This window comes from Syngnathus floridae, chromosome 13 (assembly GCF_059516105.1).
Source record: "Syngnathus floridae isolate MCC-2025c chromosome 13, RoL_Sflo_1.0, whole genome shotgun sequence".
Classification (NCBI taxonomy): Eukaryota; Metazoa; Chordata; class Actinopteri; order Syngnathiformes; family Syngnathidae; genus Syngnathus; species Syngnathus floridae.
Window position 1 is genome coordinate 10,901,370 of NC_142425.1, and position 19,583 is coordinate 10,920,952.

At 44.9% G+C, this 19,583-nt stretch overlaps 5 protein-coding genes across 9 annotated transcripts; all 5 read left to right on the top strand.

The window, feature by feature from the left end:
* Window positions 1–5: 5 nt before the first annotated feature.
* On the top strand, window positions 6–1,932 carry plpp6 (phospholipid phosphatase 6). The gene is made up of 2 exons (XM_088395026.1): window positions 6–692; window positions 844–1,932. Exons 1-2 carry the CDS (start codon window positions 203–205, stop codon window positions 1,209–1,211), a joined length of 858 nt encoding a protein of 285 aa, XP_088251152.1. The 5' UTR covers window positions 6–202; the 3' UTR covers window positions 1,212–1,932.
* Window positions 1,933–2,989: 1,057 nt separating this feature from the next.
* On the top strand, window positions 2,990–6,601 carry LOC148388712 (flavin-containing monooxygenase 5-like). The gene is made up of 11 exons (XM_088395021.1): window positions 2,990–3,116; window positions 3,474–3,612; window positions 3,990–4,178; window positions 4,242–4,407; window positions 4,489–4,631; window positions 4,690–4,889; window positions 4,965–5,100; window positions 5,175–5,394; window positions 5,465–5,537; window positions 5,603–5,855; window positions 5,978–6,601. Exons 2-11 carry the CDS (start codon window positions 3,481–3,483, stop codon window positions 6,125–6,127), a joined length of 1,662 nt encoding a protein of 553 aa, XP_088251147.1. The 5' UTR covers window positions 2,990–3,116; window positions 3,474–3,480; the 3' UTR covers window positions 6,128–6,601.
* A 156-nt stretch (window positions 6,602–6,757) lies between these two features.
* Window positions 6,758–10,331, top strand: LOC148388713 (flavin-containing monooxygenase 5-like). Of its 3 annotated transcripts, none has more exons than XM_088395015.1 (10): window positions 6,758–7,786; window positions 7,934–8,066; window positions 8,123–8,311; window positions 8,503–8,668; window positions 8,726–8,868; window positions 8,941–9,137; window positions 9,197–9,332; window positions 9,398–9,617; window positions 9,683–9,755; window positions 9,818–10,331. In XM_088395015.1, exons 2-10 carry the CDS (start codon window positions 7,935–7,937, stop codon window positions 10,182–10,184), a joined length of 1,623 nt encoding a protein of 540 aa, XP_088251141.1. In that variant the 5' UTR covers window positions 6,758–7,786; window position 7,934; the 3' UTR covers window positions 10,185–10,331. The 3 variants fall into 3 exon arrangements, with proteins under 3 accessions (XP_088251141.1, XP_088251142.1, XP_088251140.1); XM_088395016.1 differs by having other exon boundaries at window positions 6,758–7,631; XM_088395014.1 differs by having other exon boundaries at window positions 6,758–8,066.
* Window positions 10,332–10,487: 156 nt separating this feature from the next.
* LOC148388714 (flavin-containing monooxygenase 5-like) lies at window positions 10,488–13,827 on the top strand. The gene is made up of 9 exons (XM_088395022.1): window positions 10,488–11,055; window positions 11,253–11,441; window positions 11,555–11,720; window positions 12,102–12,244; window positions 12,315–12,511; window positions 12,574–12,709; window positions 12,767–12,992; window positions 13,104–13,176; window positions 13,356–13,827. The coding sequence occupies exons 1-9, from the start codon at window positions 10,924–10,926 to the stop codon at window positions 13,726–13,728; spliced, it is 1,635 nt and encodes a 544-aa protein (XP_088251148.1). The 5' UTR covers window positions 10,488–10,923; the 3' UTR covers window positions 13,729–13,827.
* Window positions 13,828–14,007: 180 nt separating this feature from the next.
* Window positions 14,008–18,507, top strand: LOC148388715 (flavin-containing monooxygenase 5-like). 3 transcript variants are annotated; one of them, XM_088395019.1, is made up of 12 exons: window positions 14,008–14,143; window positions 14,388–14,525; window positions 14,630–14,726; window positions 15,259–15,397; window positions 15,492–15,680; window positions 15,938–16,103; window positions 16,466–16,608; window positions 16,670–16,866; window positions 17,011–17,158; window positions 17,225–17,432; window positions 17,618–17,690; window positions 17,821–18,507. In XM_088395019.1, exons 4-12 carry the CDS (start codon window positions 15,266–15,268, stop codon window positions 18,236–18,238), a joined length of 1,674 nt encoding a protein of 557 aa, XP_088251145.1. In that variant the 5' UTR covers window positions 14,008–14,143; window positions 14,388–14,525; window positions 14,630–14,726; window positions 15,259–15,265; the 3' UTR covers window positions 18,239–18,507. The 3 variants fall into 3 exon arrangements, with proteins under 3 accessions (XP_088251145.1, XP_088251143.1, XP_088251146.1); XM_088395017.1 differs by having other exon boundaries at window positions 14,388–14,726; XM_088395020.1 differs by lacking the exon at window positions 14,630–14,726.
* Window positions 18,508–19,583: the final 1,076 nt, after the last annotated feature.

Sequence of the window (19,583 nt, forward strand, 5' to 3'; positions counted from 1 at the left end):
ATGAGAGTTGAGCACGAAGAAAAACACAATTTCCCAGAAGGCTATGCGATAGGACAACAAATATGGCGTCCTATGTCTTCACTACGTGATAAGAATACTCAAGCTTTGCAGTTGACGAGTTAAAGAGGCGACAGCCTGCACAACACTGCGGAGACATTCCCCACTGCGGTGTCAGCTCCTCGCAAGGACGCACGCCGACAAAATGTCTTCACCGAAGGCAAAAAACCCGGGCCGCGCCGGCAGCGGGAGCCCGGTGCTCAGCGGCACCAACAACGGCCGCTTCGAGTTCATGTCCCTCACCAAGCCGCTGAGCCGCTCGTCGACTCCGCCTCATCTTCTCCAGCGGCAGAGCTCCGACGGGGCCACCGCTCGGCTCCGCGCCTCTGAGAGCCCCACTCGTCGCCGCGGCTCCAGCTCATCCACCGGCTCCGGGGCGCCGGAGGAGGACGGCATCCGGCTCAACCCGTCGCTCTTCCGCGTAGCCCTCAGCTCGCTGCTCGCCATCGACTTGTGGCTCTCCAAGAGTCTGGGGGTGTGCGCCCGAGAAGACTCGTCGTGGGGGAGTGCGCGGCCCCTCATGAAGCTTATCGAGGTGACGGGCCACGGCATCCCCTGGCTGGCAGGAACCGCCTACTGCTTCTACAAAAGCGACAGTGCTGCTGGCCAGGAGGTCATGCTCAACCTCTTTATGGGTAAGTGCAGTCTTGCTGGACTCACCAAAAAAATATTTTCAAGGAGACTCATGCAGAAACTATTAAATGTCTTCCAAATACCTTTATCAAGATGTGAGGTGTGCACGGGAATAATTCATTCAGCTTTGGAATTCCTATGCTCACTTTCAAGGTCTTCTCCTGGATCTGGTCCTCGTCGGGGTGGTGAAAGCAACTGTGCGGCGACGGCGTCCGGTCCACAACCGCATGGACATGTTCGCCACCTTCTCGGTGGACCGCTACTCATTCCCGTCGGGCCACGCCACCCGCGCCGCCATGTGCGCCCGCTTCCTGCTGGCACACCTGGTGCTAGCCGCTCCCTTGCGGGTGCTGGTGCTGCTGTGGACGGCCACTGTGGGGCTGAGCCGCGTCATGCTAGGGCGCCACAACGTCACCGACGTGGCTTTCGGCTTCTGGATGGGCTACTGTCAGTACAACCTGCTGGAGGCGCTCTGGCTCTCGCCTCAGAGCCTGCAAGCGCTCCTGGGATACGTGGCGTAACAATCAGAGACTTGTGTATTTTTGTTATTGTGGGAATGCTGAAGAGCATCGATGCACTTTTTCAACTGCTCCCTCCACATGACTCAAAAGATTCAAACCACTCCAACATTAAAATGTTCAGGACTAATTTTCCTGAATTTGCACAATTTTCATCATTCCACTGAAACATTCCCGAATCTTTTTTTTTTTTTAACTGATCCTTCCACATCATTTTGCTCCCCCCCCAATTTCACATTCCAAATTTGCTCCATTTTATTAATTGCAGCATTTGAGTTCATCCTCAGCTCTCAGAATTCCCACACAATTTCTCCAGAAATTGCATTCTCTGTTTTTAATGTAACTGCACAACTGTGGAACATGTGTTATATTTATTGTCCCACAAGAGGGAGCTGTTGCCAATACGTTTAGTCTAGCCCAGGTTTCTCTAGTGCCTCTTCTAGGCAGCTTTTGCTAAATGCTATTGTCGTTCTGTTGCAATCAAGGCAGGGTTCTTTTTCTTGCCATCCGGCACTTACTGTAAATAGACTGTTGAGTCACGTGGTGCAATCTATAGGATTTTTGCTTCAACTTGAATAAGTATCATTTTTGGTGTGCATGTCATTTTGTATTTGGTGTCATCGAAAATCTCTTAAAATCAATTTGTGTTTTGACATACAACTCATACTATTTGCTCTTATCACAAAATCATTTTGGATGCTTATAAACGGTGTTCACTCAAGAAGGCTATGAGATGTTTTTCCTTTTGACCTCGCTCTATCATTTTCTATGAGGTGTAGTTGAAAATCAAAAAGGTTCTTCCTATTTCGTTTTTGTTGAATTTTTTGTTTTGACCTTTGGCTGAGGACATTTTGTGTTTGGTTTTTGCTTGTAGCAAATGTGAGCGACATCATGCACACCGTGATCAAGACATCTGTGATCCTGATGCCTTCATCCTGCTTAGTGGGAGGAGACCTCTTTAAAGCTTGCCCCTCTGTCTTCCACTGGTGGAGCTAAAGTGGGGGTGGGGGCACTGACCCCCCCCTCCCCTGATATGTGCATGGACCACCACCACCCATGCGTCTTTCCAGGTATTCCAGGTAAGTGACTTTTGGATATTTTCTAAGATTTTTTTCCACATTTCCATTCGTCCCCAATACTTATCAGCATTTTTGAAGAATTTTCAAGTTTGTAAAAATAAAAGTTTTGTTTTGTGGACCACCTGGAATATCATCTTGTAACAAAGTTACTGTACAGTAGTCTACCAAGGCTTAGCTTTTTATTTATTTTTTTATTTCCCTTCTTGTTACATAACTTCTCTTGCGCGTCCTCTTATTTTTTATTTATTTTCTTCTACATTTGTCCTTGATTACCTGATAAACTTTTATCCAGTGAGCCAATGTGCCCAGTTGAACCCATTGTGTTGCCAAAAAAAGCTGAGCGAAAGTCTCGATCGAATTATGCAACAGATCAAGCAAATGTTGATTTTTTTTTTTTTTTTATACAGGCTTTCCTAAACGTTAACATGTAGCCTACTTCATTAAAACAAATTATTATTATTATTGGTTACTTTTAATTAATTGTTTTTTTTTCAGGGGAAAAAACATAGTAGCATTTTTATTTTCCTCATTAAAAAAAAAAACATGCATCATTTAAAAAATATTTTTCAGCCCCCCTTCATACTAAATAATCCAATTCTTTTCACAGAACTTGAAGCGTGTGCTCATTGTACCGTGTAATCTACGTGATACCCAAAAGTCAATAACGATCAGGCTGACTCGATCGTGTTTGTGTGTTTGAAGGGGTGGAGATCTGCACGTGAGCATATAAAAATGTGAGCGCGAGGATCTGAGGACCCTTCTCGCCGAGCACATCAGACCACATCAGTGGAGCATTTGGCTTGAGCTGTTATTTGGACCTTCTGTATAGGTAGGAACTCCTACTTTAATTAACTTACCCCGGGATGTCCTCCAATGACACCACCTTTTAATATTTTACTGAGTATACAATTGTCAATGAGTATCAGAGATTTTTCGGTGACATTGCAGGACAGCAGCATCTGTCATCAATTTGTTGTGCTCTTTTCTCTGAGTCATGTCACCAAGGAACCACTGCTTGAGATAGGATATTTTTTGCGTGTCAATTTTAGGATTGTGCAATCTCTTTATTTGTAAGGCAGGAGTTCATCAGGCGCGCCTGACTAAGATTAGAAGAAATCATTAGTGCCGATGTTCACTTACTTTTTTCTCCTGTGGTAATATATATATATATATTTTTAAACTAAAGCTCCACCATGGTGCGCAAAGTGGCAGTGATCGGCGCAGGCCCGTCGGGGCTGGGGGCAATCAAGTCTTGCCTGGAGGAAGACTTGCAGCCGACCTGCTTTGAGAGCAGCGACGACCTTGGAGGTCTTTGGAAGTTCAAGGCAAGGACAATAAAAAAAAAAAAAAGAAAGAAAGAAAATACATAAGGATTAATAGTAATCCTTTTGGCTTCTGGGTAAGATTTTGGGCTTTGCTGCACCCTATTAAGAGCTTAAAGGCATGGCTTTCTTTATGGCACGTATTCATTATGTACTACCCTGCCCTCTAGTGGCCAAGATGCGTACAACCGAGCACTATGTCAATGTCAGTACAATGGCATTGTGTATACAATTGATGCATGATGATGCACAAATTATTTAATATAAATATATATAATATAAAAAGTAATTAACTAAATTAAAAATGTATTATTTAAAGCATTCAAGTCCATCAAACTGAAGGTTTTGCTCACACCAAAGTGGATTTGGTTCCTCTGCAGGAGGTTTCTGAGCCCAACCGTGCCAGCATCTACCGCTCCCTCACCATCAACATCTCCAAGGAGATGATGTGCTACAGCGACTTCCCCATCCCGGCCGACTTCCCCAACTACATGCACCACTCCAAAATCCTCAACTACTTCCGCATGTACGCCGATCACTTCAAACTGCTGCAGCACATCCGCTTCCAGGTAAAAATGGCTTCTTCGCTTACTTGGATCGGCAGCTTCCTCATATGCGTGTGGCTTCTTCAGACTTTGGTGAAGAGTGTCAAACCCAGGCCGGATTACGCCCGCACGGGCAAGTGGGAGGTGGTGACGGAGAAGCGGGATGGCAAAGAGGAGACTCATGTGTTCGACGCTGTCATCTGTTGCTCGGGGCACTACACTTACCCCAACCTGCCTCTGCAGGACTTCCCGGGTAACTGCAGAATTCTTTCCAGATGTTTTATTTACTCATAATCCTTTCATGGAAACATTCAGATTTATTGCTGCCCCACAGGCCTGGACACTTTCCAGGGCCACTACTTCCATAGCTGGGACTACAAGGGTCCCGAAGACATGCACGGCAAGCGCTTGGTGGTCATAGGCATCGGCAACTCGGGCAGCGACATCGCCACGGAGAGCAGCAAATTTGCCGAGCAGGTTGGTGCCTATCTCCTGTTCCACCATCACGCTGACCCCGCCTCCCCTTTTGGGTCAGGTGTACCTGAGCACTCGGCGCGGAGCTTGGGTGATCCGCCAAGTGTCGGACGACGGCCTGCCGGTGGACATGAAGTACAACACGCGCTTCGTGCACATCCTGTTCCAACTCTTCCCCATCAACTTCTTCAACTGGTTCGGCGAGAAGAAGCTCAACGCCATGTACGACCACACCATGTACGCCCTCAAGCCCAAACACAGGTAACCGAATCAAACTGACCATTTCAAACGTGGACCGTAAAGTATTGAATACGTTTCCCCATGCGATCTTCACAGGCTTTTCAGTCAGATCCCCGTGATCAACGATGACCTGCCCTTCAAGATCCTGTCAGGCTCGGTGATCATCAAACCCAACGTGAAGGAAATTCGCGGCTCCTCCGTGATCTTTGAGGATGGCAGCGTCGCAGAGAAGGTCAGAAGGTTTCGGGTTGCGGCCCTTCTTGCATGTGATGTCATCACTTCGTTGTGAAATAAGATTGATTCCAGGTGGATACCATCGTGTTCGCTACGGGATACAACTACGACTTCCCGTACTTGCCCGCCAACACTCTGTACAAGTCGGGTCACAGGGTAGGTCTCTACAAGCACGTGTTCCCTCCCAACATGGAGCACCACACCTTGGCCGTGGTGGGCTTCATCCACGCCCTCGGAGCCATCATGACACAGGCTGAGATGCAGGCGCGCTGGGCCGTGCGGGTCTTTAAAGGTCATTACGCCAAATGTGATGAGGGTTTGTCGACATTGTAGCCACGGAGATGTTTTCTTCTCATGATCAGGACATCAGAAGCTGCCCTCAAACCAGGCCATGGTGAAGGCTGTCGAGAAGGACACCAAAAATATGGAGAATAGGTAAAAGCTGCCAAAATCGATGCCCCCCCACACATACTTATAACCCCCCCATCTATTTGCCGCAGCTACATCATCTCCAGGCAGTCGCCACTGCAGGTGGACTTTGTGACTTACATGGACGACCTGGCAGGTGAAATAGGAGCCAGGCCCAGCCTACTTTGGCTCCTCTTCACCGACTACCGGCTGTTCAAGGAGGTCCTGTGGGGGCCCGTCACCTCCTACCAGTACCGCCTGACTGGGCCCCACAAGTGGGAGGGCGCCCGGCGGGCCATCCTCACCCAGTTCGAGAGATTGTACCAACCCTTGAAGACCAGAAAGGTCAGTCCCGCACTCGCCGATCAGAAGCTAGGTTAACATCTTCACTAAGAGTCGGAAAAAAAATTGTTCAATGACATGAAAGCTCGGACATAAGTATTTGGACGCCTCCCTTCCACCGGCAGGTGCAAGAAGCGAACACGGCGAGCTCGGGCGGCCTGTTCAAACTGAGCCTGGCGCTGCTGGCTGGAGGGGCGGCGGTCTACTACGTGCACGTTCGAGAGCCCGATCTCTTGCCCAGCCTCATGTCCAAACTTTTGCCCCAAAAAATGTGAAACTTTTTCAGTCCACTGATTGATAATAATCAAAACAGAAATAGCATCTATGCCGCGATGTTTTAACACGATCAGTTATTCGACTAAATACAAGTGGTGCAGCAAAACATATAGGCAGACAATAAAAAGATTTTCTCAGTTATATATTCTTTTTCCTCTGCGTAGAACATTTTCTGCAAACTGTCATATTAATGAACTTTGAGGAGTTGAGATGGCTCAATGTACAATATAACCATCTATCTCTTATACTGCCTTCAGCAGAAGAAACTAAACAGACGTTTATTGGGTCATATCCATATGTTATAACCAAGTATAGTATTATGTTTCCTCATTAAAATCCACATTACAAGGATTATTTTCGGTGGGAAGGCTGGAATAGATTATTAGCATTTCCATTTAGTTTCATGGAAATAGCTAATCTGAGATACAAGTGTTAAGAGCATGTTCATGAAACGATTAAAACTCTTATCTCAAGTCATGATTTTTTTTCAGATTCATCGTGCCAGATTTCTCTCTCTCTCTTTCTTACATTCATCTTGTTCATGTTGCATAACAGTGGACAAAACATCTTTTTTTCATCCCCCTTAGGAAATTTTCGCCCTCTAAAGCTGCAAAACACATCCCTAAGAAAGCCCACACCATATTTTTACCATTTATATCATGACACGTGATTCTTGCCTAAACCAACCATATCAAGTTGTTATTGAGTTCAAGTGAGGACAGCATAAATTCTTGACTTACTGGCTTTCACCAAAATTTAATTGGTAAAACGTGTTAAATATTTGATAAGTTGAAGACGCACAACAGACTTATTTTCTGCTCGCACGCAAGCTTGTTGTGAGCCATTTTTGCTGTTAGCTACATACTATTAATGTTAGCATCTGCTCGCTGGAATTAATTTGTGTATGAGCTAAGAGCTAGCTAGCTAGCTAATAAATCCAAATTATAATCAAGTTTTCTTGAAAATATAACGAAAGACTTGATGACTTTTTCATCTCAAATATTATTTATCAAACACATGATCAATTCTAAAAAATAATCAAATAAAAATATTTTATAGCATTAATATTTTCTGTAATTGTATATATTCTTTCTCTGTGGTACAAATCCTCCTTTTTACTCATCCCTTTGTTAGCTGGCATGATCACACACACACACACAAAAAAAACAGCCAGACCCTTTCCGTTGTCGCAATCCATTTCCTGGTCTGTGATAATCACCTCACCTTTTGTCATTACGTGTTGCAGTCATGTTACACTTTGACACAATTTGCATTGTTAGTCACTGTTGTCTTCTGGAATGAAGCGTTCACCAGACTGACAACTCCAGATGACAACTGTTGCAAGAGGGGGGGCGTGGTTAATGTAAATAATGATGTAAACCACACACACACACACACACACATCAGACTGTGTTAAGGAGCCTGATAATTCACTTGTGCTGTTGTGAGTAGGAATAAAGTGACAAGAGAACATTTTTGAGGACTATACAACCTTCTGCCAAGGTATTGTACTTATTGTTTTATTTTTTCTCGTGCACACAATTCTTGTATTGCATCAGCCACACTTAGAGTTTACAGCCTTTGAGTTGGGACGGATCATTTCCGCACCTGAAGCTATTGCAAGCAAGTCATCCGCATAATTACGAGTAAATTTGAAGGTATGGAGAAATATTGAATTGAATTTTCTAAATGTCGTTAGTCGTTAAAATGTTGCACTCGGTTGTCGACCACATTTGGGCGACTGGAATGCGGCAACTCACGCTTGGTAGCAAACATATCGTTGTTGCGTCTTGTTTTATCTCCAGCATGGTTCAGAAAGTAGCCGTCATCGGTGCTGGGATTTCGGGTCTGACCAGCATCAAATCTTGTTTGGAAGAAGGTCTGGAGCCCACCTGCTTCGAGAGCGGTCCTGACATTGGCGGGCTATGGAGATTCAAGGTTTGCTCTAGAATCAAAACGCTTTTGGTGGAAATCCACAAGAACTTATGTGACAGGAGGAACCCGAACCCGGGCGGGCCAACATCTACGAGTCAGTGGTCATCAACAGCTCTAAGGAGAGGATGGCCTACAGTGACTTCCCACCTCCTGCAGATCTCCCCAACAACATGCACCACTCGGAGGTGCTGCTTTACCTTCGACTCTACGCTCAGAACTTCCAGCTACTGCGGCACATTCGCTTTCAGGTGCGGAATCCAAGAATGCCAACCACCGAGTTAGAACACGTTTTACAACTTATTCCTCAGGCGACCATATCATGGTTGTGTCACGAACTACACGAAGGGAGATTTTAGTTTTGTTTTTTTTTTTAGATATGATTTTGTCAAAATAGCCCAACCATCAAGAATTTTGAAATCATCCCAAACTTTGTCTCAAGACTTCCGTAGTGAACGTTAGACAGACTGCGGACTTTGCCGATACCGGTCGGTGGACGGTAGAGACCGAGGGACGCGACGGCCGACGGACGAGCGAGCTGTTTGACGCCGTGATGGTCTGCACGGGACATTTCACCACACCCCACCTGCCATTCAAAGACTTTCCAGGTACAAAGGTTCTTTATCCATGCTGGAGGATATTGACTAGCCTTGTATATGGTCCAGGTTTCGAGACCTTCAACGGAAAGTACTTCCACAGCTGGGAATACCGAAACGCTGAGGGCATGCAGGGGAAAAAAGTGGTCGTCGTCGGGATCGGGAGTTCCGGTGGTGACATCGCGGTGGATATCAGCCGGGTTGCTGAAAAGGTGGCGCTGTTTTGAAAGTACCGAAACATTTATCAAATAAAACTAAGGATGAGATGGCGTGGTGTCCCGCAGGTGTACCTGAGCTCGAGGAGCGGCGCATGGGTGGTGAGCCGGGTAGGACCCTGGGGCCTCCCGGTAGACATGATGTACGCCTCCCGCGTGGATACGATGCTGCAAAGACTTTTCCCTTCTCTTAGCAGCAGGAAGGCGGAGAAGATGTTCAACCGGGTTTTTAATCATGAGCTCTATGGACTGAAGCCACGACATGGGTACGTGTGTTGTTATTATTGATACCGAAAAAGGAAGTCAAAGGTTATCTTTTTCGAAGGATTTTCGAGCAAAACGCCGTGGTGAGTGACGACCTACCGGCTCGGATCATCTCCGGTCGCGTTCGTTTGAAAGGGAACGTCAAGGAGTTCCGCGGATCCACTTTGGTCTTTTCTGACGGCAGCGCTGTAGACCAGGTATGATCTAATACCACTAAATGGCGCCCTTGAATATCCCTGGAAAGATGAATTCCTGTCTTTAGGTGGACGTGGTGGTGTTCGCCACGGGGTACAACTACAGTTTCCCCTTCCTACCTCCGACCCTGCAGGAGAAGTCGGGTTACCGCCTGTGCCTCTACAAGCACGTGTTCCCACCCAGTCTCTCCAGACCCACCCTAGCCGTGGTGGGCTTTATCCACGGCCTGGGGTCTATCACGCCATTGGCAGAAATACAAGCTCGTTGGGCTACCAGAGTTTTCAAAGGTAAACCCGCAAAACCTTACCCGGTCCGCAATAAGTTTAAAATGATTCTTCTCCATCTTCTGTAGGTTTATCACATTTACCGACCAAAGAGAGAATGCTGGATGAAGTTGCGTCAGAAACAGAAACCATGCACAAGAGGTACTAGAAGATTCCGGACAAGATCAACGCCATTGCCATCTTTGTCCTTTGCCGTCTCTTAGGTACGCCTGCTCCGAGCGAACCCCCATCCAGGTGGACTACATGCCCTACCTGGACTCAGTGGCGTCTCAGATCAGGGTTAAACCAAACATAGCACTGCTGCTTCTGACCGATCCCAGATTAGCGTTCCAGGTGTTGTTTGGACCTTGCACGTCCTATCAGTACCGACTGAACGGGCCAGGTCGCTGGACCGGGGCTCGCCAGGCAATCCTCTCTCAGTGGGACCGGGTGGTTTGGCCATTCAACACAAAATTAGCACCGAAAGCACTTAAGATCCGATTGGTGCCGAGACCGAGGACGCCATCCAAATTGAGCATGGTGCTTTTCTCGAGTGCTGCTCTGCTGTACTGCTTCATCTACAATACGTAACAGACTCTGTCTTCCAGGACTTGAAATCAAAGTTAGCATACTGCTAAATGTTTACAATCATACCCTGCGAGACAGTAACGACATTACCTCAAGCAAACGCACTTTGTGTGAGGCAACATATTTAAAATAAAATTTATAAAATGAAAACTCATTGGCTGGGAAACCGTGTGCGAACCAATCTAAGGGAACATGTTTAGCTAGTTAGCAAGCTAGCTATCTAAACAACATGAGGCGATACAGGAGTCAGGTGAGGAAGAAAAAGCCGATTACATTTCGATGCGAGTCAAAATCAACCAAAGAGTCAAAATGGCAAAAATGAAGTGAACACAAAACATTCAGAGTGAAGCAGGATAGTAATAGTTTGACACTTGCTTGCATGTAAAAGTTACACATTCATAGTTCTCATTCCTTTAGGTCAGTCATCAACTTAAGAACAATTCTAAGTCTGAAAACAAACTTTAAAGTAAAACCAGATTTGCTTACAAGTGGAGCTAAAATAAATATTGAAATATTTTGAGCCCTGTAGCAGGAGTCCAGCTCACACAAAAAGAAAATTGTCACATTTTTTGAATTTTCTTCAGTCTATTTGTCAACTGTTGTAAACTTTGTACATGACACGCCTCTTGGGTGTGTCAAAATCAGCATGAAAATCGTGGCAGACAGATAAAAAAGCCAATCTGTCACTCAGTCAGTCGAGTGTGCTCGCTGCCTTCCAGTCCAAGCTCAATCAGTCGGCAACATGGTTCGGACGGTGGCCGTGATCGGAGCGGGGCCATCGGGTCTCACCAGCATCAAGTCCTGCTTGGATGAAGGTCTGGAGCCCACTTGCTACGAGAGCGGCCCCGATATCGGTGGTCTGTGGAGATTCAAGGTGAGCGCCTGTTTAAAGTTTTGTACAGCCTGAATAGGAACCGCACCATGAATCCGCTTTTGGTCCGGATCAAACAAGCGGACTAAATGACTTTTATGGTCTGAATGAAAATGGCAGTTTACCATGAAGTTGATTTTTAAAATAGTTAATTATTTAACATTTTTTAACTCACTTAACGCACTCTTGTAATATTGCAGGAGGAACCGGAGCCGGGGCGAGCCAACATCTATAAGTCGGTGGTCATCAATAGCTCCAAGGAGATGATGACCTACAGTGACTTCCCACCACCGGCCCACTTCCCCAACAACATGCACCACTCCGAGGTGCTGGACTATCTGCGCCTTTACGCACGATCCTTCGACTTGCTGCAGCGCATCCATTTCAAGGTGGGTCGCCATATGAAGAATCAGAAGAACTGAATGAGCTAAGTGAAGACAGGAAAGGGAATTTGGGTATTGTGATGCGACACATTTAATGCAAATTCAATATGACCTTTTAGACCACCGTAGTGGGTGTGAGGCCGACTCCGGACTTTGCAGCCACCGGTGGTTGGGAGGTGGAGACCGAGAAGTGTGACGGCCAGCGGGAGAGTCATCTTTTCGACGCCGTGATGGTCTGCACGGGACACTACACCACACCAAACCTGCCACTCAAGGATTTCCCAGGTATGGATGCTCTTATACTCTCAAAATACATGTTGCAGTATTCATACATGATTTCTGTTTTTACATATTCTGTTAGTCTATTTAAATCGGTGAAAATTATCTCGACACGTCAAACACACGATTTTTTTGTGCTTGTATTATACAGCCCTCTAGTGGCCAAAGTGAGAACAACAGGCAGGAGCTTTTTTTTTTTTATAACAAAAAAATATTCAATATGTGCATCTGATCAAAATAATGGCACTTCCATTTATTTATTTCAAAGAGGAAAAAAAAAGACATTTACATCAAATTAGGCTCCAGCACGCCCAAATGAGGATAAGTAGTTGAGGAAATGAATGGATGGATAAAAGAATCCACCCAAGCTGTTATGTCTTGTTTTAGGTATAGAGAGCTTTGAAGGCAAATATTTCCACAGTTGGGAATACCGCTGCGCCGAGGGTCTTCAGGGGAAACGCGTGGTGGTGGTCGGCATTGGGAACTCTGGCGGTGACGTCGCGGTGGATATCAGTCGAGTTGCTGAGAAGGTAACGCCGTCCCCAGATGTCAACGGAGAAGCTAACTTTCGCCTCACTCCTGTTTGTGTCAACCATGTAGGTGTACCTCAGCACCAGGAGCGGAGCGTGGGTGCTGGGCCGTGTGGGTCCCGGCGGGCTCCCACAGGACCTCTTTGGGAACTCCCGATTAGACGCACTGAAGAGGAAACTGTTTCCTTCATGGGTCAACGAGATGATGGTGAAGAATCTCAATCAGTCCTTTGATCACAGTCTCTACGGGATCAGACCAAAACACGGGTAAGGAGACCTTCTGACCTTTATTTCACTCACAAACTAACTGCTGTTCCATGCTGCGTTAGCTTTTTTTTCCAGGTTCCCGTGGTGAATGACGACCTGCCGGCTCGTATCATTTCAGGACGCGTTCGGATCAAACCCAATCTCAAACGCTTCAACGGTTCAGACGCCATCTTTGATGATGGTACCGTGGTACACAAGGTAATGATCGCCATCATATTTTTGTTTCGTGGACTCAAACTTCCGATTTCTTCTCAGGTGGATGTGGTGGTGTTCGCTACAGGTTACGACTACAACTTCCCCTTCTTGCCCAGCGACCTGCAGGCCAAGTGCGGTCCAGGCCACCTTCACCGCCTCTACCGACACGTGTTTGCACTCGGCCTGGCCCCGCCCACACTGGCTGTAATTGGCTTAATTGATGGCTTCGCCCCCGTCAACTGTGTTGCAGAGTTGCAAGCTCGCTGGGCCACGAGGGTTTTTAAAGGTCTATATTTCCATCATTCCATCCATCTAAAATAATGGCACCTGTTGTACAGTGCATGAACAATTGGCTATTTGTTAGCTGGCCATCCATCCATCTTGTTTTGTGATCCAGGTTTAATAAGTCTCCCGTCACAGGAGGCTATGATGGAGGACATAAAGAAAGAACGGACAACGTTGTCCAAATGGTATGGCACCATTCTTTATGTTTATTAACCAATTATTTAAAATATGTTTAAATATGATCATTTTATTTCTCAAATAAATTTCAGTCTTTTCTTAATCATTTACAATTAATTAACCCGATTAATCGAATCATTTTTAATGAACATTCCAGGATTGTTAATGCTTAATCCTTGGATTTTAGTTTGATTAACAGCGAGAACGCCCTGCAATTGGATCCCATCCCGTACATGGACTCCCTTGCTGTGGACATGGGGGTTCGACCCAACGTCTTACGGCTCTTCCTCAGCGACCCCAAACTGGCATGGCAGGTGCTGCTGGGTCCGTGCAACCCGTACCAGTACCGCCTGATCGGGCCAGGGAAGTGGAACGGAGCCCGCCGGGCCATTCTCACCCAGTGGGAACGTGTGCATCATCCTTTCCGAAGCCAGAGGGCCGAACCGGGACCACAGACGAGAATGTCTTACGGGCTCATTTGGCTTTTGTCAGGAAGTGCCATCCTGACATTTTGTTTCTACAAGAATTTTCATCTTCATCTATACACTTTTTTCTCTTAGATCAATACGGAATGTTTTTATTTGGAAAAGATACTGTTAATGCAAAAGTCTACACACCCCTGCCTTTGTGAAATAAAAAACCAAAGGTTTTTTCTGCCATTAATGTGGCCTATAACCCATAAAACTCAATATTTGTTTTGAGAGAAAGTAAACAATAGTGAAGACGTGGTTGCAGAAGTGCGTACACCCCTCTGAGGCTGTGTACCCAATTAACCAATCACGTTCCAACTGATGTTAAATGGGAGAGACCACACCTCTACCACATTGCCCAGGTCTTCAAGTAGCCTTTTTCTGACATCACAGAGTTTCCACAGCAACAGAGGATCTTATTGTTCAAAGAAGAACTGTACACTAAATGTACTGTAGCATGCAACAGGCAGTCATCAAGTGGAAAACATGATAAAAAGGAGAACTGGTAAGGAAGGCTGTCATGAGTCAACAGCAACTTTAACTAAGCTATTTTAATATATACATCAATTAAAACAATATTGTTTGTTTTATATTTTAACTGCAATATAGACGAGCCATTTTTGTCATTTCAAATTTTATTTTATTGTAATCTGTCTGGAGGGGAAAGTGATTTTTTTTCCCCCTCATTTATCTTATGTAAGTGTACCTAATGTAGTGTCCGGTCCGAGACTTGTTTGTTTTTCCAACAGATCACGCTGTCATGATGAGTTCAGGGGTCAAAGTCGGGCGCGGGAGAGTCCAGCACTCCGCCCACTTCCAAGCGCCGCTGCGAGCCAACGACAGCACAAAAACACAAGCCTCTTCCCTTCGTCTTGAGTGCAAAGCTGGTAAGAAAGCGTCGACGGTTCTTCTTGTCGCGTCATTTTCACTCGCACTATTTGAAGCCACAAAAGAAGCCAAGTTGACTCAAGTTTGCTACGTTCACTTGCAGTCTCTACCGTTGGAGATTCCAGCTGCCATATTCGGGAGTTTTTTAAAATAGTTTGAAGTGAGTTGCCTCTGAAGCTTGCTACTGACGTTTGCAAAGGGTGAGTGTGCGTGTTTTGCGTGGAGCAGCAAATACACTTTGAGTGCTGTTTTATAAAAGCACACATCGTTTTAAAGGGCGCATTTGTTGCTGGGCAGCGTGCAAAAAAAAAAATAGCAGAGGTGGCAAAATAACTGTGTGCACCAGAAAAAGGGAAAAAAGTAAATAAAAAAAAAAACGGCACTAATATTTATCGACCATATGTTGCTCAAAGCGCTTTACAAAGTCAAAACTAAATTAAGAGTGATTCAACTCTTTAGTGAATTAAATCAAATCGAATCTTAAATGTATAAACGTTTACAAAAAATATTCAACTGTACTGTACCAGTTTTGTAATTTTTAATCAGTATGTCTAAATATGATTAATAAATTATTTTACAGTTGTGTGAAATTTCACAGGACACATCGGTTTCCTTCAAACCACGATGATTCAGACTTCAAATTAAAGTCACTTCCCATTACTGTCATTATTTCGTCAACATCTCGTATCATGACTGAAAAGATATAAGAGGAAGTTTTGGACACTTGTGCAGCTTCAGCATGCCTCGTCGTGTGGCTGTGATTGGAGGAGGAAGCTCTGGCCTGGCCTGCATCAAGTGTTGCCTGGACGAAGGTCTTGAGCCCGTCTGTTTCGAGAGCAGCGATGACATCGGGGGGCTGTGGAGATTCAAGGTGGATTGAATGAATTGCTTGGGAAGTCCTAAGATGCTAAAAAAAAAAAAAATCATGCATTTCTGATCAAGTGTTTTTGTGGTTGCTTTTGCAGGAGAACCCCGAGCCGGACCGGGCCAGCATCTACCACTCCGTCATCATCAATACTTCCAAGGAGATGATGTGCTTCAGCGACTTCCCCATCCCGGCCCACTTCCCCAATTACATGCACAACACACTCATCATGGATTATTTCCGCATGTACGCCGACCATTTCAACCTTCGCAAGCACATACGCTTCAACGTAAGCACTAATTCCTCCGTCAATCATAAATGTGGTTTTGCTTCTTTTTTTTTAACCTTTTTTTTCCCCCTGTATAGCTTGACTAGATTTATATTTACTTTTTCCCCACTGCTACTTCAATGTTATAACCTCCGCTGCAATAACACTAAAGGGTTATAAACAACTGATATAAAAGAGGACAATAGCATCATTAAACAATCTATGGCTACTATAATGTCACGTTTAATCTTTTTTTTTTTTTTTTTTAATGCCCTCAGACCAAAGTCTTGCGGGTGAAACAAAGGCCAGATTTTTCCCGTTCTGGCCAATGGGACGTGGAGACGGAGAACCAGGAAGGCAAAAAAAGTAAACACATCTTTGACGCTGTGATGGTGTGCATTGGACACCATTGTCATCCCAACCTGCCTCTCCAGGATTTCCCAGGTACCAGGTTGAAAGCAGAAAAACTCTCCAAACTTCCTTTTTTTCATGTTGTGTATATATATATATATATATACCTCAGTAATTAGAATTTCTGAAAAAATTCTGGTATAATAGTCAATTTGAATTTGAAACCCAAATTTATGTGCTGAAATATTTATTTTTATTATTATTATTTGCAGTGTAGCCTTTTCAGAAATCAACCGTTAGTGTCTTTTAGCAACCCATAATCAAGCCCTCCCTCGAGTCCTACTTTCTTCTTGAACCTTCACCTCATTTCAACTTCCAGTGTGTGTATAATCAACGATCAAAGTGTCACTTTCTCTATTAATGATTTACGGTGGGTGCTGTTTTGTCTGAGTTAGGCTTGGATACGTTCCCGGGAAAATACTTCCACAGTCGTGACTATAAGACGCCCGAGGAATGGCGGAACAAGAAGGTGGTAGTGGTTGGCATCGGGAACTCGGGAGGCGACATAGCTGTGGAGCTCAGCAGGGTCACCAAACAGGTAGAGTGATCTTTCTAGATGATCACCGCCGCTCAATTGAAACCTTCTCGTTCCCTTCCAGCTTTACTTGAGCACCCGGAGGGGAGCTTGGATTCTGAATAGAGTCGGGTACAAGGGCGTGCCCCTGGATTTGGCCATCAACAGGGCGGTTTTGCTGATCCGGAACCTGCTTCCCTTTGGACTGGTCTGCAGGCTAGGAGAGAACCAACTCAACCGGAGGTTTAACCACAACCTGTACAACTTAAAGCCCAAGCATAGGTACAACAATTAACATCTGCGAGTTCCCTTGATTTCCATTTTTCTAAAATATTTAATTTAATTTTTTTATATATTTATACGAAATTTAAACAAACTCAAGAATCATAATTGTAGTCCTCATGCGATTGGTTGTCAACATCTCAGGCTGTTCAGCCAGCATCCCACCGTGAACGACGAGCTCCCCAACCGCATCCTCTCGGGGACGGTGCAGGTGAAGCCCAACATTTGCCGATTTGAAGGCTCCACGGTGGAGTTTGACGACGGCAGCGTGGTGGAGGACGTTGACCTGGTGGTGAGTCAACGAAAGTCTTCATCATCATTGTGGCACAAATGCATCTTGTTTGGTCTTTGTGTTCAGGTCTTTGCTACCGGCTACAAGTTTTCTTTCCCCTTCCTGGACCCGCACGTGACCACCGTGTCGGACAACAAGGCGGCTTTATACAAGTACGTGTTCCCCCCGGAGCTGGAGCGCCATACCTTGGCCGTCATTGGACTGGTGCAGCCACTGGGGGCCATCATGCCCATCTCTGAGATGCAGGCCAGGTGGGCCACCAGGGTCTTCAAAGGTAGGAATAAGAAGTAACAGCGTACAAATTCTTTGTGTGTTTTTCTGCTCTACAAACAAAAACCAGTTGAGTCTGCTATGTTTATTCTAGGAATTTTCCTGGCAGCCATAAAAGTTCTATATGCCCAAACTGTCAGTGTGTTAAAACAAACTAACTTTACCTGTCGTTTTTTGTGACGTCACCAGGTTGCATCAAGCTTCCTCTAGTGGCTGACATGCTGGATGACATCAAATATAAGCAGGAAACCATGGCTGACAGGTAACTCATTTTGTTATGAAAAAAAAAGTATATTTGGAGATTTAAGAAATGTGCTGTCATGGAATTAATTAATGTTGTGAATCAAAACATTTAACATTTAAACACTGAGGCGTTTGTCTCGTATTTTCAGGTACGTGAGCAGTCAGAGACACACCATTCAAGTGGATTATTCGAGCTACATGGATGAAATAGCCGCACTGGTAGGCGTGTGGCCCAATATCCCTCGACTGATGCTGACCGACCCGAAGCTTGGCCTCAGCTTGCTCTTCGGCCCCGTCAGCCCGTTACAGTACCGTCTACGAGGGCCTGGCAAATGGGCCGGAGCCCGTCAGGCTATACTGACACAGTGGGATCGGGTGGCCAAGCCCATGCAGACCCGACCCAGCGACCAACCCAAATCCAAAAGCTCTCTGAAGTGGCCTCTCGTTGTGTTGTCGGCCATGGGCCTGGCCGTGTATGTGAATAGAAGCAACCTGGCTGCTTTCCTACAAGACCCCGCTGGGTTTATGGACTGGGTCAAAGTGCACCTGCCCACACTGGGCCACTGAAATGAATATGAAATCATAAAATTAATGCACCAGGTAAAATAGTAGATTATGTTTCCATAGGACCTGTTTTATTGTAGTAAATCATATCTACTGTGTTCTTTATGAGATTATGCACGTGCATATGTTGATATGATGACCACTAATTTATATAATTGCACCACAGGAGGGAACCAATGTGCACCAGGATTCACCAAATATAATTGTGAAAAGGCAGCTAAGTATGATAATATGAATTCCAGGTTACAATGGTAATAAAGTCATAAAATGAATATTATCGCAATTAATTTTGCACTTTTTCAGAGTTTGATGTTAAAAATGCAGGTGGCGAAATAGCGCCACCTACAAAGTCTCCCAAGAACTCAACGCCTGGCGCAGGGATTGAGTAAAAAGAAAAAAAAAGCGCCACGATGCTGTGTGACCCATCCAACACGACAAAGTATAGAGATTTTACAAAGGCATTTTAAAACGTGTATACTCGTCACACACATCAATTATACACATTCACATGAATTTATATTTAATTAAAAAATATTTTAATGAACTTTATACGATGGGTGGATTGTGAACGCCGGTAGTACCCGGAAGAAGATCCGCGCCGCGTGATTCGGTCACATTCAGGTTGCCAGGTTTTAGCATGTGCGAAAGAAGGCGTCCCGAAATTTGACACATTCTCGTTTTAATGACCGATTATCAACATCCACTTGACAAGCACCGCCTCCACGCAGAGGAGCATCTTCAGTGACAGGCTCCTGTCACTGACAGACTGGGGAAGTCCTTCCTCCTGGCAGCTTTTTGATTCTACCTTGAGAGACAACACTGATCTGTCATACATCTTGGAATTATGATTTATTTTACTTCTGCAGAGGAAAAAAAATCCAGTATATATATGTTTAACAGATTTCGTATCTAAATATTTAAGATACGTTTAATATCTTTTTTATTTTTTATTTGTCATGCCTTATTTGCATCGTGTTGTTTTTATTGTGGAGGCTATGGAAAAGTAATTTTGCTTTGTTTCCCTTTTGTGTAAATAAAGTTGGGTATCCATCCAGCCATTCTGTCTGCTCATGATCCAAACAAATCACACCGCATCATGGATCAAAGATCTATCAAAAAACACTTGATGAGCTAAAGAATACCACATTGTATCCATCTTTAAAAGTGATAATATATCCCATAAAAAATGTTGGTTGAGCTGGAGAACTCAAAGTATATGACGGCTCATAGTTTTTCAAGAAAGCATCACAAAAATTATAACAAAGTGATAGATATGCTTTCTAAACATGTTGAATTTTACAATGCAAACTAATAATTAATGGACAGTTTGTAAACTGTTCCGAGGAGA

Bases quoted from the DNA above. Each gene is read 5' to 3' on its own strand.
- plpp6 (XM_088395026.1), top strand. From the start codon at position 203: ATGTCTTCACCGAAGGCAAAAAACCCGGGCCGCGCCGGCAGCGGGAGC. The intron at 693-843 runs GTAAGTGCAGTC...CTCACTTTCAAG, and splicing joins CATGCTCAACCTCTTTATGG to GTCTTCTCCTGGATCTGGTC.
- LOC148388712 (XM_088395021.1), top strand. From the start codon at position 3,481: ATGGTGCGCAAAGTGGCAGTGATCGGCGCAGGCCCGTCGGGGCTGGGG. The intron at 4,408-4,488 runs GTAACTGCAGAA...GCTGCCCCACAG, and splicing joins GCCTCTGCAGGACTTCCCGG to GCCTGGACACTTTCCAGGGC. The intron at 4,632-4,689 runs GTTGGTGCCTAT...CTTTTGGGTCAG, and splicing joins GCAGCAAATTTGCCGAGCAG to GTGTACCTGAGCACTCGGCG.
- LOC148388713 (XM_088395014.1), top strand. From the start codon at position 7,818: ATGTCGTTAGTCGTTAAAATGTTGCACTCGGTTGTCGACCACATTTGG. The intron at 8,067-8,122 runs GTTTGCTCTAGA...CTTATGTGACAG, and splicing joins GCGGGCTATGGAGATTCAAG to GAGGAACCCGAACCCGGGCG. The intron at 9,138-9,196 runs GTACGTGTGTTG...TCTTTTTCGAAG, and splicing joins GGACTGAAGCCACGACATGG to GATTTTCGAGCAAAACGCCG.
- LOC148388714 (XM_088395022.1), top strand. From the start codon at position 10,924: ATGGTTCGGACGGTGGCCGTGATCGGAGCGGGGCCATCGGGTCTCACC. The intron at 12,710-12,766 runs GTAATGATCGCC...ATTTCTTCTCAG, and splicing joins ATGGTACCGTGGTACACAAG to GTGGATGTGGTGGTGTTCGC. The intron at 13,177-13,355 runs GTATGGCACCAT...CTTGGATTTTAG, and splicing joins CGGACAACGTTGTCCAAATG to TTTGATTAACAGCGAGAACG.
- LOC148388715 (XM_088395017.1), top strand. From the start codon at position 15,266: ATGCCTCGTCGTGTGGCTGTGATTGGAGGAGGAAGCTCTGGCCTGGCC. The intron at 16,867-17,010 runs GTACAACAATTA...TCAACATCTCAG, and splicing joins AACTTAAAGCCCAAGCATAG to GCTGTTCAGCCAGCATCCCA. The intron at 17,433-17,617 runs GTAGGAATAAGA...TGACGTCACCAG, and splicing joins GGCCACCAGGGTCTTCAAAG to GTTGCATCAAGCTTCCTCTA.